Genomic DNA, 19509 nt, shown 5'->3' with positions numbered 1-19509 from the left:
CAATCGGTATCATGGCTTATTATAACTCAAAACCATTAATCTCAAACAAACTTATGTATTTTGACGGCGGGTACTTTTGATCAGAAAATTTGTTTCAGGTGGATGTACTTAACAATTCTCCTTTAGCTGATAATTAAAAAGCAACATATTTTCCCTGCTCAGACTGAAATATATTTTTTTGACAGGTTCTTGTCCAACAACGAATTGAGGTACTTGTCGCGAGGAATGTTTGAAAACAATACCAATTTGGCAACTCTGTAAGTTAGGCCCTTCTTACATTACAGAACATTAATTTTTATGAACACTAGTGGGACGGAGACAATACCATCAATAAGATACCTAATCATCAAAAACCAAGCAAGTCTTTCTAATTTAACTACTACTTTTTTTGGCATTTATTATTCGATGTCTTCCTTCCTAATTTTGTTGTTTTATTTATTTATGATCCCGAGAATTCTCCAGAAAACCTTTGGGCAGGGTTTCGCTTTAAGGGCCAATTTTTGGTTATGATTAACAAAAAAAAAACAAAAAAACAAAACAAAAACAAAAGACAAACAAACAAACAAACAATGAAAACACATTTCTCATCTCCCGACGAGGCATGCAAAACCAAATTTACGCCACATTAATAGTCCTAACTTTCCAAAATTAACAAAATATCGACATCAAAAACATAATGCATTTTTAACAACGCGTAACGTTTTTCCACAATGTATCGTCCAGGACACCTTTATATTACTGAACAAAGTTTTTAGTTTACGATAGGAGATAATGCAACAATTAACTTTACAAAAAAGCTGCTGAACCGGAACAGTTAAATGTACAAAACATTATTTCCGAGGTGTATTTCTCATTCTATCAGTCACTTGTATGTTTTTGTAAGGAAAGTAGCTCTAACAGCACTGTTTGCAAAAGCAAAGCAGGTTAGATAGGTGCCAGATGCAATAACTCTTTCAGACACTCCCGTACCTCATCAGATATTCCAAATCCAAAAAGGTTTATGGACCTTACTGCTACCTTGGCCTTATTTTATTTTATTTTATTTTATGTTATTTTTTGTATAGATGGTTGGAAGGTAATGAGCTACAAGAATTGCCTCCAGGGATATTTGACAACAATCCTGAGCTGGATACTCTGTAAGTGAGGCTTATTTAGCTGAAGAAAATGAAGTTTATCCTTTTAGAGAACACTGTGAAATATGAGACTCTTAAACGCAAAATGAAACGGTCTTTTGCCTGTGACTACCACAAGTCTTCGATATCAAGATTTGAAGACATAATTATATGGACGTTTGTGAAAGTTTACATATTTAATATTATCTTTTTTTTTTCTGTTTACCCCTGGACACGTGACGAAAACAAGCAGGATACAATACAGTGTGAAAGGACTTGGAACTGAAATGACTGATCGTTGAACTACTACCAGCTTTGCTTTCGAAAATTCATTCCAGCTACAAAATGTTTTCTACACATAACTTATCTTGTTTAAGGGGAATTTCTCTTTAAAACATTTAATGTCACTGTTCCCGATGAACGTACCGCAACAGCAATATGCACTAAAGGAATACGCGAAATACTTAACAAACAAGATGACGACTCAAAATGGCGTTATTGAGCGGAACACTGCCTTGCAGTAGGTTAGTCAACGCGACTTCCGGTTTGCGTGACAAAAACAACCTCACTTATCCCCCCCCCCCCCCCCCCCCAGCACTACGAGCTGAATGGCAGACAGCACGTGTTGGATCGGACAAGAGTATTGGTTAGCATGCGATAAACAAAAGCAAAGACGCGAACAAGTTTGTGGGAAGTCGCTTGCGCAGACTTAAGCACACCACGCGGGAGTGACCCTAGTTTATTAAAGCAAGGAACGCAAACAACCCATCCCCAAATGGGAGGGTGGGAGGGAAAAAACATTTGATAAATTGACAGCAAATACTGACTACACTGCACAATAGAACTGCGATTTGAACCTTGAACAGTTTGCTTGGGATTTTATAGCTAGACAGTGTCTGCTTACTTAGCCAGTAGTTTAAGCTGTACTATACAGCCGTTTGGCTTTACACGTGTACTTGTCAAGTTATGAATGATTCCTTAATACTTTCGGCCAATGCAAATAAATGTTGCAGTAAGCTGAGGACAACAAAACCATAATGTTGTGAGCTAAGCTACAACGAAACTATTGATTCTGCTGACCTTGGAAGCATGACTACACAGTAGCTCCACTGAAAGCGATCCGCCATGAATAGCTCGCTGAGAACGAGTAGCGCACGCGAGCCACGTTCCATTGACAATAGTTTGCTAATCTGTCAGTAAAATCTAATTTGCCTTTGTTCCTGAGCGGAAGAAAACAATCGGATTGTCTAGCACTAGAATACAAACTTTCACGCCATGCTATCTTTTGGATGTAATATCCGGGAACTTTCTTTTTACAAATAAGGAACTTTTGCCTGTATTTCAATACTTTGCCAATATCTGCGAAATACACTAAGTAAGAAGGGATCCCCTGGTCATACCTGACGAAAATCCCTTTGGTCTAATTTCTGCTTCTTCTGCCTCTAAGCATAGCACTCAGAGCCAAAAACCCCACAAGTTAGGCTTGCAGCCTGTCAAAGCAGAATAGGGTGTTTGCTACTGACGATTGCTAGAGCACCTATTTTGCATTTATGCAGCTGCCATGACTGCATATGTCCAAACTGCTCTACCCATCGCAAACAGAGGTCTCCAGTGGCGCTCAGCAGGCTCATTTTGGTGAGGGGAATAAGGCGCAGAAGTATCCAGCCTTATCTGGTTATTTCTGAGAAGAGACTAAAACTCGTGCCTGATGTAAATTACCCGCCGTTGTCAGACCGTACGCATTTGACCTTAGCAAATGGGGCCGAGTCCGCTAGGAATCTCACTGTGACAGCTACGGTGTCACTCTCATTCTTTCTTCATTTCTTCAGAAATCGTCAGTGAATGATAAATAATATCTATAACCTTCTCTAGAGGCTGGATCAACAGGTCCAGCAAGGTTAGCATAGACTAATTTATTCCAATGATTCAGTCGGCATGCATCAGGTTTCCTATTTCTACTGTGCGTCAGTTTCCCTAGTACACAAACCTCGCGATCGCTAGGTCTACTGGTGTTGTTCTGACTTAGCTAGATGCGATCTACTGCATGTTCTAATTTCAGAATGTCCTCATAATTACAGTGTCCCAGAATTTCTTGCCAGTCCTTCAGACCACATGTGGTAGCTGGCAGAATCAGAATCAATCAAATCATCATATGTGCTTACATAATACAATGTACCATGTTTCTCAATGTTAAATTTAGTAACGTCCTTCTAAATCAGTTCAGCAGAATCCGGCTAGAAAGTAACACTAGCACCCCTCTCGGTTGGAGCTTGGACAAAAAAGATATCTTGAGGATCGATACGATAAAATGTAAAAAACGTTCATTAGAGTCGCCCTGACGTGTGTTCCAGTTGAATCCTTGCTGGTCATTTTCACGCCTCCTCTCTTGAGCGCAACATTGTCTGATCGTAATCCATTTGCTTGTTCAATGTAGTGTTTATCCGGTTTGAATGTGTTTTCAAACTTGGCTAACTTGGATTCATCAGCAATGATGTGCCTTCTTCTTCCGGCAATGTGTTAGGTTTTCTTGAATTTGCCTCGTCTGCATGAGTGTTGGTTTCAAATGGGGACAAGTATTCTAGTACTTCATCATGTGAATCATCTGCAGTTTCACAGGCCTGATTAATCTTGTACATGTCTACTCTGTTCTTCGCCATGCGACGACGCGTTCTGTCACTGTGTGACTTACTACGACAAGTGCTACACAAGTGTCTAGTCTTAGCTTTTTTTCTCTTACACTAGCATCCGATATGACCTGATTAGCCACGTTTGTAACAGGGGTGATACCATTCTTGGTTTCCTTCGCATTTTGGTTAGACTTAGGGTGGTTATTCGTAGCCTTCATAATTGAGTCATCTCCGGTGGCTGTTTTAGCTCATTCTGTGTCTTGGAAACCTTGTAATGCGACTATGAACTTACTGACTGTTTGCTGCTTCTCGCTTTGGGTAATAACAACAAGAAACGGTTTGTAATCATCTGGAAAACGATTCAATACCATGGCTATAAGAAGACCACCAGTCACGGTTTTTCCTGCGCTTCTAAGGATTGCCGAGCAACAGTCTCTGTTGTTATAACATAGTCAGTCACGGATTCATTTGCCTTTACTAGCGACGTCAGTTCAGCATAAAATGCGATGACTCTTGGCTTGCCCGTACCAGCATAATGGGTCTTAACATCTTCGATTCAATGCTTTTCTTCCATCATCTACAGCATCTCTCATGACGAGGGAAAGACTTTTATCATCGAGAAACTGAATCAGTTCGGCGAACGCTTCTCGGTTCTAAGTTGCACTAAGGCCTTTCTCGGTCTCTGCTGACATGGCGTCTTTCAGATTCGCAATCGCATGTGTCCAAGAAAATTTAACTTCCGACCGTTCATATTTACGTTCATCTCTATCGAAAAGAAGCCTTCCATATCCTGAAAGATGTTCTCTAATGGGACCATAACCTGTTGAATTTCGATATCGGCGCTCATGATCGATGAAAAAAATATCATCATTATCTAACTCTAGAATACAAACTTTCACGTCATGCTTCTTGTTGGATGTAACATTTGGGAACCCTTTATTTACAAATTACGGACGTCTTGCACAGGTAACCTAACGAGGGCAATTATAATGAGATCGCTACTAACTCAAGCTTCTATGGACCTTGCAAAAACATTGCTCGCCAAACTAATATTTGTAAAACGGTAGTCCCACTTTCTTTGACAAGACCTAAATGCCAAAGCAATAGACATGAAAGGAAAGGATGACTACAACAAAAGAAAGGTTAAATAAAACAACTCTGGAAGACAAATTCCAATTGGAAAACACCGTATCAAAATCATGATAGATGTAAAATTCAAGAACTCATCCGAACATTTCGCTGAACTGCGTTGGCGTTCAACACTATAAAATGCAGTTGGCATATAATCAGCAAGAGCAACACCAATGGCATGCAACCAGCGATAATTTACTGTGATACTTAGCCAAGGGGGGGGGGGGGGGGGGTCATTTGAGGAAGTACTCACAGACTTTTCCAGTAGCCAAGTTATACTTCGAGTTGTAAACGGTGACTGGTTAGAGCTTTCACAGAACAGGTTAACCTGGTGCACAGCCACGCATTCATTACACCTGGGTATCATTGTAAAGAGGGATACTTAATTCAGTAGGTACTGAATAAGACAACAGTGAGAAAATGGGCTTTGACATATCCGGCTGGATGTTACTGCTCCTTGGGGTTTACAATAATGGCAGACTGTTTTGGTTTAATTCCTATTATTTCTTTATTTATAATGGAGCTTGGGAGACCAAAAGATATAATATTCACCACGAAAACTCTCCTTGGAAAAGTTACCCAATTTTCAGACTTTTTACAAACTTAAAGTTTTGATCGTAATAAATACATCTCATTGCCTGTTAGTGGGGAGAGGTGCAAAGAAAATAGCGATGCGCCCGGATAACAAAGGCGAAGAAAATATTGCGAGCAAGATAAAACGAGAGGGAACTGCTCATCCACTGCTCATCTTCTCAGTACTAAATTCCAATTTTGCAGCCAATTCGAATTCACTCACATTGCTATTTTAACAAAAAAATAGCACTTGTTGAAACACTCTTAATGGCCCTGGTAGTAAGTCTAATGCTTCACTGTTTCTAAATCCATGTAAAATATAACATTAAAAATACGCCAATAAACTTCTGCTCCTGAGAATTAGCCTCTTAAAAATTGCCGCTGCCAAATTTAACTATTTCTCAGTTATAAATCAATTTACATCTAGGTAATGCGTACCCAAGACCAAAATTAAATGAAAAATAGAGTTTGATAACACTGGGATTAAACCACCCGTCAGTGTTCTTGCAATGACGTTTGCGAAGCAGTTATCATCATCATTATCATCATCATCATCATCATCATCATCATCATCATCATCATCATCATCATTTATTTGCCTTTATGTGTATAACAAATTATTAAAAATATACCACAGGTTGTTAGGCGAGGAGACCTCAGGAAACCACCAGGCTTATAGGAGAGGCCACCTCTACATCACAATATTAAACAAGATAAGGGCTGCTACTGTGTCCAGTTTTAATTCGCAGCTGCTGATAAATCAAAGCCAAAAACCCTGAGACTCTCACCGGTCTGGGGCAACCAAGACCAAGCTCCATTTTTCTCTTCGCCCTATATCCCACTTGGGAGCCTATTTACAGGTTATCTCACCGACTGAAAAACGGTTTTGCTCGGCCGGGATTAAAATATGGCATTATCATACTTCAAAAAGAACAAATATAAGCAGATGCACGGATCCCGCGTGGAAATATGAACCACTGAGAAAGAAACGTGAACAAATATGTCATCATGATGCAGAGGACTTTCCATTTTAGGTAAATTTTGATATAACCCTAGTGGAGGTGTAGTACGAAATATCGCTCCTATCTCTTTCTTTTGTATTTTGGTGGTCGCGCCTGTTATCTGCTTCATCATACTTTAGCCGCTAAATCAACAAGCGCTCACTACGTAAAGTTTTATTTACTGGAGTAACGCCATAAGACACAAGATACAAGACATAAGATAATCGAGCCTGTCCCAGCGTGACAGTTCTAAAAGAAAAATACCATAATAGTAAGGGACGATACAAAATAAAATGAAACATACGAATAAAAACGAACCTTATCGGTGATTCTTCATACAAGTACGTCCAAAAGCGTAAGGATACGACGCCAAATACAGAAGCTTTGCGACGATACGCTACAACGCCAAGTACCGTGGTAGACTAGGGCCCAGTTCAGACGCCGAACTCAGTTTCATGAGCCGAACTTAATTCAAATTAAGGTCGGCCCAAATCACGAAAATTCCCGCCTTTTGATTCCGTCACCGAACTTAATTAGCCGAAATTAATTAATTATTTAAAGCAAAACCAATCTAAACGTCAGCGGTTTTTTTATTTCTTTTACATTTGAAATAGGTTATAATAATTTATGCATTAGGTTCGGCTCATGAAAAGTTCGATGTCTGAATCAAAGCCGTTCCAAAGCCGAAATTCCCGGCTAAGCCAGGCGAAAAGAACGGCTGATTCGTTCCAAATTGAAACAGCCGTTCTCAACTGATTCAGATGCCGAACTTTTCATGTACTTAATTCGAGGTATTAGGTTCGGCTCATGAAAAGTTCGGCGTCTGAATCGGGCCTAAAAATGCGAAATTTACAACGACGCTAACTGAATTTATACGAAATAGGAGCTAAATTCTATCGTGCACGTGACAACGAGAGAAAACAACAGAGAAAAAAAATTATGAAAGGCATTTGCATAGCGCGACACTTTGATGTCACAGGCAGATGGATAGCAGGAGGTTTAAAAACCATCTGTACCACAACTGTTTGCTTTTGTTGTGTAGTAGTGTTTCTTTATAAATACGCGCTTCTTTTCGCGTGAAGGACAACCTAGTCAGGGATGTCGGAACAAATTAAAGGTAGGAAGGGGGTGGGGGGTGGGGGTGGGATTATATTAAAGAGAGCTGAGGACTGTCGTGCTCCCTTGGAACATTTAAAGTATGGTGGCTTTTTAAAAACGATATAAATATATTTAAAACAAAACTTGAACTGCCAATGTTTTACTTGACGTTTCATTCCAATCTTTTTTAGATTGAACTAAATTGAATTCAGCAACACAACAGAATAGCGGAGGGGAGGGTGGTGACTAATACTTTTTACAAATGTGTATTTTAATATTTTGTCGCGAATTTTCATCATCCTCTATCCGTCAATGGTGTAATTGTCAAATCCTCCAAGTGCCCTGTTTTCTTTTTTATTCTCTCTGAAGTTCTTTCCCACATAATGTTATTAAAAGTTTCCCATCACACCTAAAATATTCCTTTAAGAAGAGGTGTATTTAACACATTATCTCATTCGATTCTTAATTTATTTACCATTCCTTACTATTCAAATAATACTTGTGGCTTGTAAAATAACAGCGTTATCACTGAGAGATGGCAATCTTGTTTTAAATTTATTCTGATATCAACCCTTTGTAATTACTGCAGACTTCTGGACGACAACAACCTGACGCAGTTGAACGAGAGTGTGTTTCACAACTTGAAGAAATTAAAGTACTTGTAAGTACATTATTAAAAAAAATCAGTGCCGAGAACACGAAAATGCTTAGAGAAAATTCCGGTTTGGTTTCAATTGTTGTTTTCTGCCTGTTATGGATAGACCTAAATTTGTTACAAGAACAATTATTTTACGCACAGGCCAATGAAGATGCCAAAGACACAATAACACAAAATCACACGTAAAAGGTAACAAAAATTAACTCTTAGAACTGAGGAAAATAGATCTCTTCCATTTGTTTTTTGTTCAGTTTGTGTTTATCAAGTTCCATCTTAAGTGACTTAATTTCATTATTAACTTTAATTTACTTATTAAAACTTCTGATTACTAATCCAAATTAATGATTTTATTGACCGAACTAAAGACATTCTAGGCCACTAAGAAATGTCTGGTACTGTTTAATTCCAAGCTAGACACACATGAAATTATACAGTACCAAAGACTTTGATTGGTATTAGGAAGGTATAGTGTCCTGACTCTGTATACCCATCAGTGCACGTGATTGCATTTCCTCCATCCATGTCGCTAACTGCATTCACATTTTTAGGTATCTACAATACAACCAGTTACAAGACCTGCCCAAAAATGTCTTCACCAAGAACACACAACTAATACGGCTGTAAGTAGAAACTTTGTTTCCTTGGCGAAAAAAGTTGTCTTCTTGTCTTTAAATTCTCTCAACCGACAATGGTAGAGGATGGCTGATATCAAGTAAACCTTTAGTAATGACCACGTTAGATTGTACCTAAAAACTAAATTTACAAGTGGAACAAACTTTGGTTACTTTTGTGACACCATTATGCACTTTATAGTTCTTAATGTAAAAGTGGCGCCATGAAGCATAAGGAATCTTTGGAACATGCAGCTGTTTCCACAAAACAAATCGTAAAAAAAAAGTAAAATCGTTTAAGCCTACGCGATAATGCCGAAAAGTAGTCTGGGAAATACCCAATAAATTGCAATGAAAGCTCAGAATCCATATTGCCCACCGTCTCAAGTCTTCGCTGTACGGTCGAGGCATAATGAATACTTGAGCTTTCATTGCAATTTATTGTTTTTTCCTAGACTACCTTTCGGCATTGTCGCGCACGCCTTTACGCTTGTTTGGACAGCTATTGTCATAGTGTGTTGCCAATTAGTCAATAAGTGACAATTACGTTACATAGCGCTTCTTTTGCTATCTTTTTGATTGGCACAGGCGCTTGAACAACAACAATTTAACGGTGTTGAATGACAGTCTGTTTCGTGGATTGCAGGAATTAGATGAACTGTGAGTGGATGGCCTGTACTTTATTATAGTATAACCGCTGCCCACATAGCATACTAGACAATGGAGACGTGTTTCTAACTCAACATCTGATACTCATTAATACTGATTGCAGTTCCCAGCTATGTGACTAAATAGTGTCTGTTTATCGGTAGTTGAAGACCCATTTCAGGGAAATGGGACGAGCTGGTCGTTATTTTAAAATAGTTTGATTTAGGATCAGCGCAGGAACAGACGCCTCAACGTCCTTCGAAAAACAAAAGGAGAAGTAACTGAAGACAAAGCTGCATACATGTGTCTCTTGGGAGTAAACAATGTGCAAGCCACGCCGAAGTTGGTGTGATCGATGATATAGGGTTACTTTAAAAACTCATTCAGCGACATTTTATTTTTGTCTGTTTGTTTAACTAAGGTGGTTATATGAAAACAATATCATGGCATTACACGAAAACCTGTTCAAAGATCTGCGAAAACTGGATGAACTGTAAGTAGCATAATATGCTGGGTTTTTTTTGTATAGGGGAAACATTTAATTTTAAAAATATTTATTCAGAACCATATGATGTTACGTTTTGAAGAAATTTGTCACTCAAAACTTTAAATTCAGAAAATTGTCCAGCCTGTTTGTAAGAAAGAATCAATATGGAACAGGGGTATTGCTTCAAAGACCACAATTTTTCCACAGTGCAAATAAAAAAATAAAAAAATAAATAAATAATAATAATAATAATAATAATAATAAATAAACTTATTAATTAATGAACCATTCTTCCCCCTGAAGGTTCATTATTTCTGTACATGTGTTATATAGAAGTTTTGCGGTTTTACTTTAAGGGCGACTGAGTAGATATAGTCTCAAACGTTTGGCGTTGTGAAAATGTTTGTGAAGCGATGAAAAATGACTGATTTTATTTGTGGGCAAACCTGATAAATAGCATATAACCTCCGTATTTGGACAATAAAGGAGTATTTTTCGCGAATTCACATCAGTTAGGATGACATTTCAGCTTGTGTTTGCGAGAGAAAGTATTTTATTTTTAGCGCTTGTACACTGTTCATTGACAAATTAGAAGTAATCATACATTGTGATAAGACAACAACATAAGCAGTTGGTAACTTAAGTTTCAGAACATTTCCTGTTTCTCTGGCAAACACCGCTTACGCTGGTCATGTTTATCAATGTTGTAGTCTCATAAGTTTGATTTTACACCGTTTGGGTCAACAGAGATTTGTCTTCCAACAACGTGAGGACTCTGCCACCAGGTGTTTTTGACAGCCTCAGTAACCTAACCTATCTGTAAGTGACATTTGGTGTTGCGATTATTGAAGACACATAACTACTTTCCGTAATGTAACGTGGTTACTTTAAATCGCTTGTATCATACTTTTTCCGGCTTCTATTTTGTTTATAATCTATAGTTTTGTTATCTTATATCATTTCATTCTGTGATTGGATATAAAAAAAAAGAAATAAATAAATAAAGCGTGGATCATTTCAGTTACTAATAACAGTATACGACCTTTTTAAAACAGTTAAAGCTGTTTCAAAAGACTTTATCCGTTAGGTGTGCAGGTTGTAAAACTGGTCACAGCTGAAAAGAAAGGCCATAAAGAATTATCTTCGACAGTTAATCCTGAATGCAGTTATCATGGAAAATCATAAAGTTACTTAAATTTCATTCGATGATCTTTCATTCATAAATGTTTTATTAGTTGTTCATATATATCTAAGTATATTATCATTGTATACATTCACTGTGCAGAATGTTCATACTGTTGGATGTTTAATACACAGTACTTTAAGGTTGGAAAATTCCAGTAGGAATATAAGGATGTGTTTGTACTGCACTTAATCACAACATAAGCGTGGCCACAATCCGTCAATCACAATTACAACCCATACTAACGCCAATTTGAATATGCTTAAGTTTATGTAACAAGTTAAAGCAGCCAGTTATATATCTTTTCTTTCTTATATCACATTGCATTCATTCGCCTTTTTGCAGGTTTCTGGCACGTAACAAACTAGATGACATCCCTCCTGACGTCTTTCGTAACTTGACCAAGCTGAAGATACTGTAAGTGAATTTTGAGTTAAGCTTACTTCCTACAATTTGAATTGGAATCGCCAAACACTGTACCAATTTAACAAACGCACATGGAAACATTTCAATCATAGGGGCAAAATAAAGTATTAGGTACGAACTATCACAAGTCACGATTCCTCTCAATTTGCATTGCAGCTCTCTATTAGGCCTGGCTTTACACTGATCGATATACTTAAATGTAATTAACTGAACTTGGTTTAAATAAGACGCTCGTTATACAATGTTTTCAATTTTTACCAACCCCAAAATGAGGCAAGCGCAAGAGAAGAGGAGGACTCACGCAAAAATGTGCGTGGACATATGTCAGGAAGAAGAAAACTGTTTTTCCTGAAGCGCATACATTATTCAGGGAAAAATGCACAATAATGTAACAAAATATCCGTAGAACTATTTTACACAGGAAGCGGCGTAGGGCGCTCAGTCCTTTATCGAGAGATATAATGATGCCCTTGTCAGTTACAAAACCAAAATGTAACCATTCACGTAAGTAAGAGTGAGAATAATGGTGGATATTTTTAGTGCCGTGTCAAAGTGGAGTAATCATCTATTTTTTCATCCTTTATTTACTAATACTAAGGTAAATAATTATTTTAGTGATCTACCAAAGCGCCGTATAGCCATCCCGAGAATTTCGCCATGTTTCTGACAAATCGGGGAAAAAACGTTTGCGTAAATACTACGATCGACGACACTAGGAGGTGCATAGCAAATATTATCTTGAGTTTAAGTAGTTATCCAAAGTGAGCGAAAAAGAGAAGCCACTAGTTTTATGTGCTGTACTTAATAGCAGGGAAAATATATACAAAAAAAAACTATTTGGTGTGAAGATTGGCTCAATTTAGTATAAGGTAACTAGTTTGATACTGGACAAATAAGAGTAGTGAAGGGTTTATTTTCGCCTCAACCCTTTGGTCGAGGTTTAATTCGAAACGTTGACCTACATGGCCTTCTTCAAATATGTTTACTTTTTTTATGATCTGCCAGGAAATTGGAGAAGAACAAGATAACGAAGCTCCATCGCGATCAATTTAAAGGGTTAACGGATTTATACGATCTGTAAGTAGATCTAAGAAAGCTTTAATTTGGATTGAGCCTTTGGAGAGTTAAATGACATTCTAGACTAGGCTATCGGGCTACTTTAACTCCTGTTGGTTGAATTTTGTGTTAGTGGGTAGCGGGTGGGGCTGGGAGTTAGGGGCCATTCCTCTCATCCCGGCATAATCTCTGGAAAAAGAAAGACACTACAATGAAACTTGTCTCCTTTAAGATGCAAAAAGAGAACTGTTGACTTCATCTAACGTAATAGTTTGGTTTTGATTTTCAATCAAATCTTCAATTTTCAAATGTCTTATTTTCCACTACTAAAAGTAACCAAAAAGGAATTAAAATCCATAGAACTGCATTAAGATTGTATGGAAATATTACCGTTACCATAGGAAGCGAAGATTAAAGTTAATAGCCGACGTTTCAGCGTCATCGTGACACCATTCTCAAGGCAAAGTGGATAAATTAATGCGAAGATTTGATTTCTATACTCTACAGTCTCTACAAATTAGCATAATAACAATGGATCACAACAATACCTTTGCGCGAATCGAGTCTGTTTGCACGCTTAGGGATGGTTTAAGTTTTCTTATGAAAAGTATCTCCTTAATCAGGCAATCAAATTTGCTCGAACATTTAGCTAGCACGTGAAATTGTTCTGAAAGACAAGGAGGCACTTTCGAGTTATGTTCGCTCAAGTAGTGTTTACAAATAGGAGGTGGCCGCGGGTGTAACCAACATGGTGTCCCGATGACGCCGAAACGTCGGCTATTAACTTTAATTGACCATAGGACATGTAGGAAGGGTAATATTTTTTAGGATATCAAGGAGAATTACACAATTGCTGCGAAGCCTGACTATCAAATCACTCAAGGCACCTTATCCTTCACCCCCCTCCCACAGCTTCACCTGGGAAGGATTGATTTATAGATTAATAAATTAATTGATGTGAAAAGGTGTCAACAACATGCATATTTAAAACTTTCAAAATCCGGGCCATATCGGTTTGAAAAGCGTTAATATTAAGTTGTGACGGATTAGTTTCGTCTGCAAACAAATATTATTCGAAATCATTAATCTATACCCAGTTTTCCATAAGCAGCCGGGAAAAATGGGAGGCGTAAGGTTGAAGGGAATCGTGTTCGTCACAAAAAAAAATATTGCTTTTGCTGACTACTTATCATGATAGATTTAGTAAAGAAAGGGGGTTTCTTGGTTGTATTACGATCTCTAAAACATACATAAAAAATATAATCATTTCACCCTCCTGTAATATCACGAGTAGGTTATTATATGTTTGTTATATAGGCTGCCCTAGTAAGCGATTGTTTGACCTGAAGGAAAATCCAAAGCGATGACAAGTTGTTAGTTATCTAGACTAAACTTAAACCAAAACGTTGAAAGACATATAAAATAAAATGGTCGCCTTTAGTGATGTTGGTCGATTCATTAAAACTTTTTTGTTCATGATTGTGGAAGGTATCTTTTGGAAAATGAAATTGACGAACTACCCGAAGGAATTTTTGATGGCCTCACAAACCTGCTTTCTTTGTAAGTACAAAAAACTCAAAATATTAATAAACATCGTAACTGCGTAAGTAACTAAAAAAGAACCCGAAAGTTGTACGCAGTAAAGATTATCTTTTATCCATTAGTTCTCTCAACCACACTTCAATAACACTGATTTTCACTCTTTTTACTGCCCCAATAATCTTCAACAACAGATAAATTTAATTAATTGGCTAATTAAGTTATGTGGTTTTCTTATTTTGCTTTCTTTACTATAACCTTAGAGGTCCAACAGGTTTCTGGCGTACTAACTTATAAATTGTAAACTATAACTTGTAAATTTTCACTTCAAAAATATTGTATGTAGCGGTGGCAGTAAACACTGAGCATACTGAATTGTATCGTCCATAAGATGTGTCACCTTCCAGCTGTATTTGAACGATAGACAATCAGACTACAATGTTTTTTTTTTTCTTTACAGTGACGTATCAGGCAATAATATACGAAACGTCACCAAGGCAACCTTCAAAGACACAACCAGACTGCGATTTTTGTAAGTTCATGATCCACACCCAGAAATATTAATCATTTGTAAAATGACCGTGTCTCAAAAGGACTGGAAACGATCAAATTCAACAACTTGATTGGCTAAAATCGATATTGACGGCGGTCTAGATTTTCCCGTCTAGACCGGCATCTAGACCGACCTTATTGTAACATTTGTCCTCAAAAAGTAACAAACAAACAAAAAAGAAAAAAAAATGGCTTGTTCCTGTTAATAATACTAAATGGAAGAACCAGTAACCATGAACGCGGAGGCAGGTAAAGAGAATGAGGAAACGTTGAGTCCAGCCGAGGAAGCTACGAGCAAAGATGAAGTCGAAATTGAGAAGATTTTGAAAGCGCAGAAATCTGAAATCATTCAATACAAGACTAAGAGCGACTAAACGCATGTGAGTCACTGAAAGAGTCCAGAGCAATTGAAAACATACCTGCCAATGAGCTCGACCTTCTTTTGTCCAAATTTTTATCTTCGTTCGTTAACAAGATGGCACCGAGTACGAAATGTGTACATTAAGCGGCTTCCAGCGAAGTTTTCAACGCCACTTGCATGAAAAAGGAAGTCTGATCAACATTCTTAAGGATAACAACTCTTCCAAGTCCAGAGAGGTTCTTGCTGCCAAACGAATAGACTGCAAGCTGTCCCTTTTTGGATAGTCGAGAGGTCGCCCGAAATAGCCGAGCGCAAAAAAAAGTCTCGTTGCGCTATGAGCACACCATCACGACTGACCAGAAATTAAGGGACTGCTTGCAGTCTACCAAACGAAAGAACCTGGTTCGCCAAAGAAAAGAAAACCGTCCAAATGCTACAAGAGAGCTAACTGAAGCTGAAGAAGATGCAATCTTTGAAAATGGCCGGTAGTTCGGTGTTCAGGATCCTAAATCATTAGGTTTCATGGCGTTTGCGCAAATTTGAGAAATTAAGGTATCCAGGTTCAAAGTTTCCGTGGGAATGATCCACCCCCCCCCCCCCCTTCCTTCAAGGGTGTAGACATGGTTAAAAGATGCGTTTGTTGAATCCCTATAGTTCTGTCTTACGCATTGCGACACTGATCGACACTGAGCTGGGTTGCTCACGTACGCATCAAATTCGAAATATTCTGTCAAAATACTAGCCTGTGACTGGTCAAACTGACTATGACTGGCGTCGCTATATTCAAATGCCTCTCCAAACTCTCAGAAAAAAGTTGATTTAATAGGCCTTATCACGGTTTTCGACGCCATTTTGACGAGTAGGCAAACACGCTTGAAATAACAGTGTTTGTTTGGAAATCCGATGTCAAATAATTGTCATAAAACATTGCTTCTAAAAAATTCATGAATTGGAAACTTTTGGCATTAGGAAAAGGATTTTGATAAAAAAATTGGAGGGATGTAGCTGTGCCAGAAGGCATCCAGTTGTGTTTTGAACTTTCCATACATTTCCCTGTATTTTTTCCCGCAAACTATTTTTAGTAGCAGTTCACGGCTGGTTCGCTTTACAGACAAATGTATGAAAAGTTCAAAACACGACTGGACGCTTTCTGGCACAGCTACATCCCTCCAATTTTTTGTCCTAAAATCCTTTTCCCATTAACAGAGGCAATGCCACTTTAACTTTGTCATGAAATGGAAAGTCACTTACCATTTGGTTAAATAATGTTAATCTGGCAACAGTTCAAAGTAAAACAGTTGAAAAGATTGGAGAACAACTACCGGCGCTCGGAGCTAGTCGTGTTTTCAGTTGTGGCCGTACTGTTGTAGACAGCTGTAGAGCACCTTCCCGGTTCAAACATTTCCTTTTGTGTTTTTCTAGAAAGAAGTGCTTCAGTAGGTCGGAAGCGTTTGTTTTGTTGTTGCCTGTGAACTCCTGTCTCTCGCCATATCGATCGTTGTACTACGCTTGAAGGCGAAGAACAGCACTCTCAGTTCCTTTGACAGTGTTCTTCGCGACCTACTTTATCTGGAGCTCTTCAATCTCCCCGTCGTCTAAGATTACAATACTACTTGCTTTTTTCCTAGGTTCATTTTGGGCTCAGTTGCGTTAGTTTTCGGCTCCCTTACTTTATTCAGCGACTCTCCTGTTTCGGTTTCAGCATCGATGTTCTAAGAACTCCTTGAAAAATAGTACCGCAGATATGAAAATATGCTATTTCGCCCAATTCACCACCACAGAAAACGATATGTGACCAGAGGGAAAATCCGCGTTTTTTTCTGTTTCAATTTATTGATTTTTGACACGAAAAATTACGAAATTGCCGCCAAATCTCAAATATCGCGGAACGAAATTGTTGAGCATGAAAAATGTTACCATGGATACGTTCGCAGGTGGCAAGAATATACATTTTGACCTACCGCGAAATGAATTCTTTTCAGTTTTATTTGTCCTTAATAGTGAATGAATCGCGATACAAAACTAATTGCAATTTTGAGACGGCAATACCGCATTATATTGACGGCCCTTGGAGAAAACATATTCCGTATTGGGCGGAGTCGCATATTTTCTCCTAACCAGCCTTCAATATATACATCCTATTCGATGGTTTTACATATAATACACCCGGATATTTTGCTAGTTGTGGAAAATTTTACCGAGCCCCAAATAAAGGGGCGAGGAAGAATACGAGCAATGAGCAAAATATCTGCGCGTACGAAAAGATTTTGTTATATGTGGTTTCTCTTTTCTGATCTGGTAAGAGTGTTGAAATGCACCCAGCATTATCTGTCCATCTATCTGTCTATTAGTATATGGTGTGTGCGAATGCATAAACAACACAGAGAGCCAGTGAAATGTCGTTGCCCGTTTTTGCTCTGTTGTAATCCTGTCAAACCAGGACACTACAGTGTATTACGGTCTTGTATTTTGCGCGTTCTCTTTATCTTATTTGGTGAAATGACATTAAAAAAATGCGGTATTGCCGTTTCAAAATCGAAATTAGTTTATATTAAAGAAAACATGGAACATAATGTTTTCAGTTTGAGTATTTCCAACACATCGCTTTTTCCCACTCCAATTGCAGGTACATGCATTTCAACTTGATGTACGTTCTCCCTGAGGGTTTTTTCGCTGAGATGAAAAACATAACAAGGATGTGAGAAAATGTTTTTACTCTTGAGTATTATAGTAAGATATCTGAGGGGAAGGGACAAGGAGTTCTGATACCACGTATATGCGAGAAGTAAAAGTAAGCGTTATTTAAAACAATTCCCTGGAAGTATATATATTTTGGAAAAAATGATAACCGATAGTTTATGAAGCGGTAATAAAAATGGCAAACATATTGTAAAACCCAAATTCGTTGATAAATGTCTTCGTTTGTCAACGTTTGAATCTGTCAGAGATTTTCCCATGTATATTTTGGGGCACGGGACCCCCCGCAGAGAGAGAAATGAAAACGTGCTTATGGCCGTTCGCCAAGTTTTCGTTGAGTTTTATTGTCGTTGTGTTCAAGAATTGTATGTTGTTTTCGCATAAGGCACTTAGCCTGTAAGGAGTACCGGATTAAAATTGTTCATATGGTCCTTCGAAGCCGGATAGCAAGCGAAACTTCGTAAGACGAGCGATTGAAACTACACTTCGACCGAAGAACGAGGTTTTTCAAGTCATCACATTCTGGTATTCCCAGCTATTACATCGTTGGTTTCCTTCCGTGAATACTGGATTTGTGCAAGGAGAATAATTGGGAGGAGTCGTCATTATGTCACTGAGTCTTGTTAAATCGAAGAGAATTCGTAGTGGACACAAAGCACACGTAAGAAGAGTGATAAACGATGCAAACGAGTTGGCGGGAACTTACGATCATGAAAACCCCGAGCACAGAAGTCGAGCCAAACATTATAAGTCTACTTTAACGAAAAAGATGGAATTAATCTCGGCCCTCAACGAAACGATTTTGGCCCAAGTCGAAGAAGAGAACATAGAAGGAGAGATTGCAGATTCTTCCGAATTTATGGATGAAATAGATATTTGTTTGACAACACTCGAGGACGCCACGCGCGTGGAAGCTGAAAATGTTGTCGCGCCGCCGACGCAAGCAAATTCGTCTCAGCAAGGCCAGCAAGTCGATGCGCCAGGACATGGAGGTGGTGGTGGTTCAAAGGTGAGACTACCGAAATTACATCTACCGTCATTCGATGGCAATTACAAAGATTGGTCAGCGTTTTGGGACAGCTTCGATTCAGCGATTAATTCAAATCAGTCGCTCACTCCTGTTGAAAGGTTCTCTTATCTGCGAGCGTCGTTTCGAGTTTCTGCGGCGGCCACTATCAATGGTTTGAGTTTGTCAAGTGCGAATTATGAAGCAGCCGTGACACTGTTAAAGGAAAGGTATGGAGATCCACAAAAAATTATTAATGCTCATATGGATGCACTTGTTAATCTCCCTATTGTTGAAAATGCACGTGAATTACAGGCAGTGAGGCATCTTTATGATGAAGTGGAGGCAAATGTACGAGCATTAAGTGCACTGGACCGCAAGGCAGAAGAATATGGAATGAATATGTTTCACAAAATACCAGAAGAAATCAGATTAAGCATCTGTAATAAAGTCTCTAAGGAAAATTGGAACCTTGAGGCAGTTTTGAAGGAACTTAAGCAGGAACTAGCAAACAGGGAACGTTGTGATTATTCAGCAGTCACACATTCTGGAGATACGTCCAAAAGGGAAGATTCAAAACTGCCACCTCTTAAGAAGTCAGGTGGTAAGGGACCCCCCTCTACCTCTGCACTGATGGCTGGATCAGACGGAAATCAGAAATCTGTGTGTGTTTACAGTGGCCAACATCACCTACTGTTCAGTGTAGTATTGTCACCAATGTTCAAAAGCACAAGGAAATTTTA

General features: G+C 38.4%; 1 protein-coding gene across 1 annotated transcript in view; it reads left to right on the top strand.

Annotated features, from left to right (window-relative positions):
• Window positions 1–19509, top strand: part of LOC146462800 (uncharacterized) — a 274708-nt gene that overhangs the window by 236918 nt on the left and 18281 nt on the right. The window contains exons 34-45 of the mRNA XM_085085070.1: window positions 186–257; window positions 1065–1136; window positions 8132–8203; window positions 8749–8820; window positions 9400–9471; window positions 9881–9952; window positions 10694–10765; window positions 11475–11546; window positions 12561–12632; window positions 14100–14171; window positions 14611–14682; window positions 17690–17761. Coding sequence (XP_084941196.1) covers window positions 186–257; window positions 1065–1136; window positions 8132–8203; window positions 8749–8820; window positions 9400–9471; window positions 9881–9952; window positions 10694–10765; window positions 11475–11546; window positions 12561–12632; window positions 14100–14171; window positions 14611–14682; window positions 17690–17761 — 864 coding nt within the window. The remainder of the gene's footprint in view (window positions 1–185; window positions 258–1064; window positions 1137–8131; window positions 8204–8748; window positions 8821–9399; window positions 9472–9880; window positions 9953–10693; window positions 10766–11474; window positions 11547–12560; window positions 12633–14099; window positions 14172–14610; window positions 14683–17689; window positions 17762–19509) is intronic.

Source organism: Pavona decussata, unplaced genomic scaffold (genome assembly GCF_977016875.1).
Source record: "Pavona decussata unplaced genomic scaffold, jaPavDecu1.1 SCAFFOLD_184, whole genome shotgun sequence".
Taxonomy (NCBI): Eukaryota; Metazoa; Cnidaria; class Anthozoa; order Scleractinia; family Agariciidae; genus Pavona; species Pavona decussata.
Note: the sequence above shows the minus strand (reverse complement) of the source record. Positions and strands in the feature narration are given on the sequence as shown.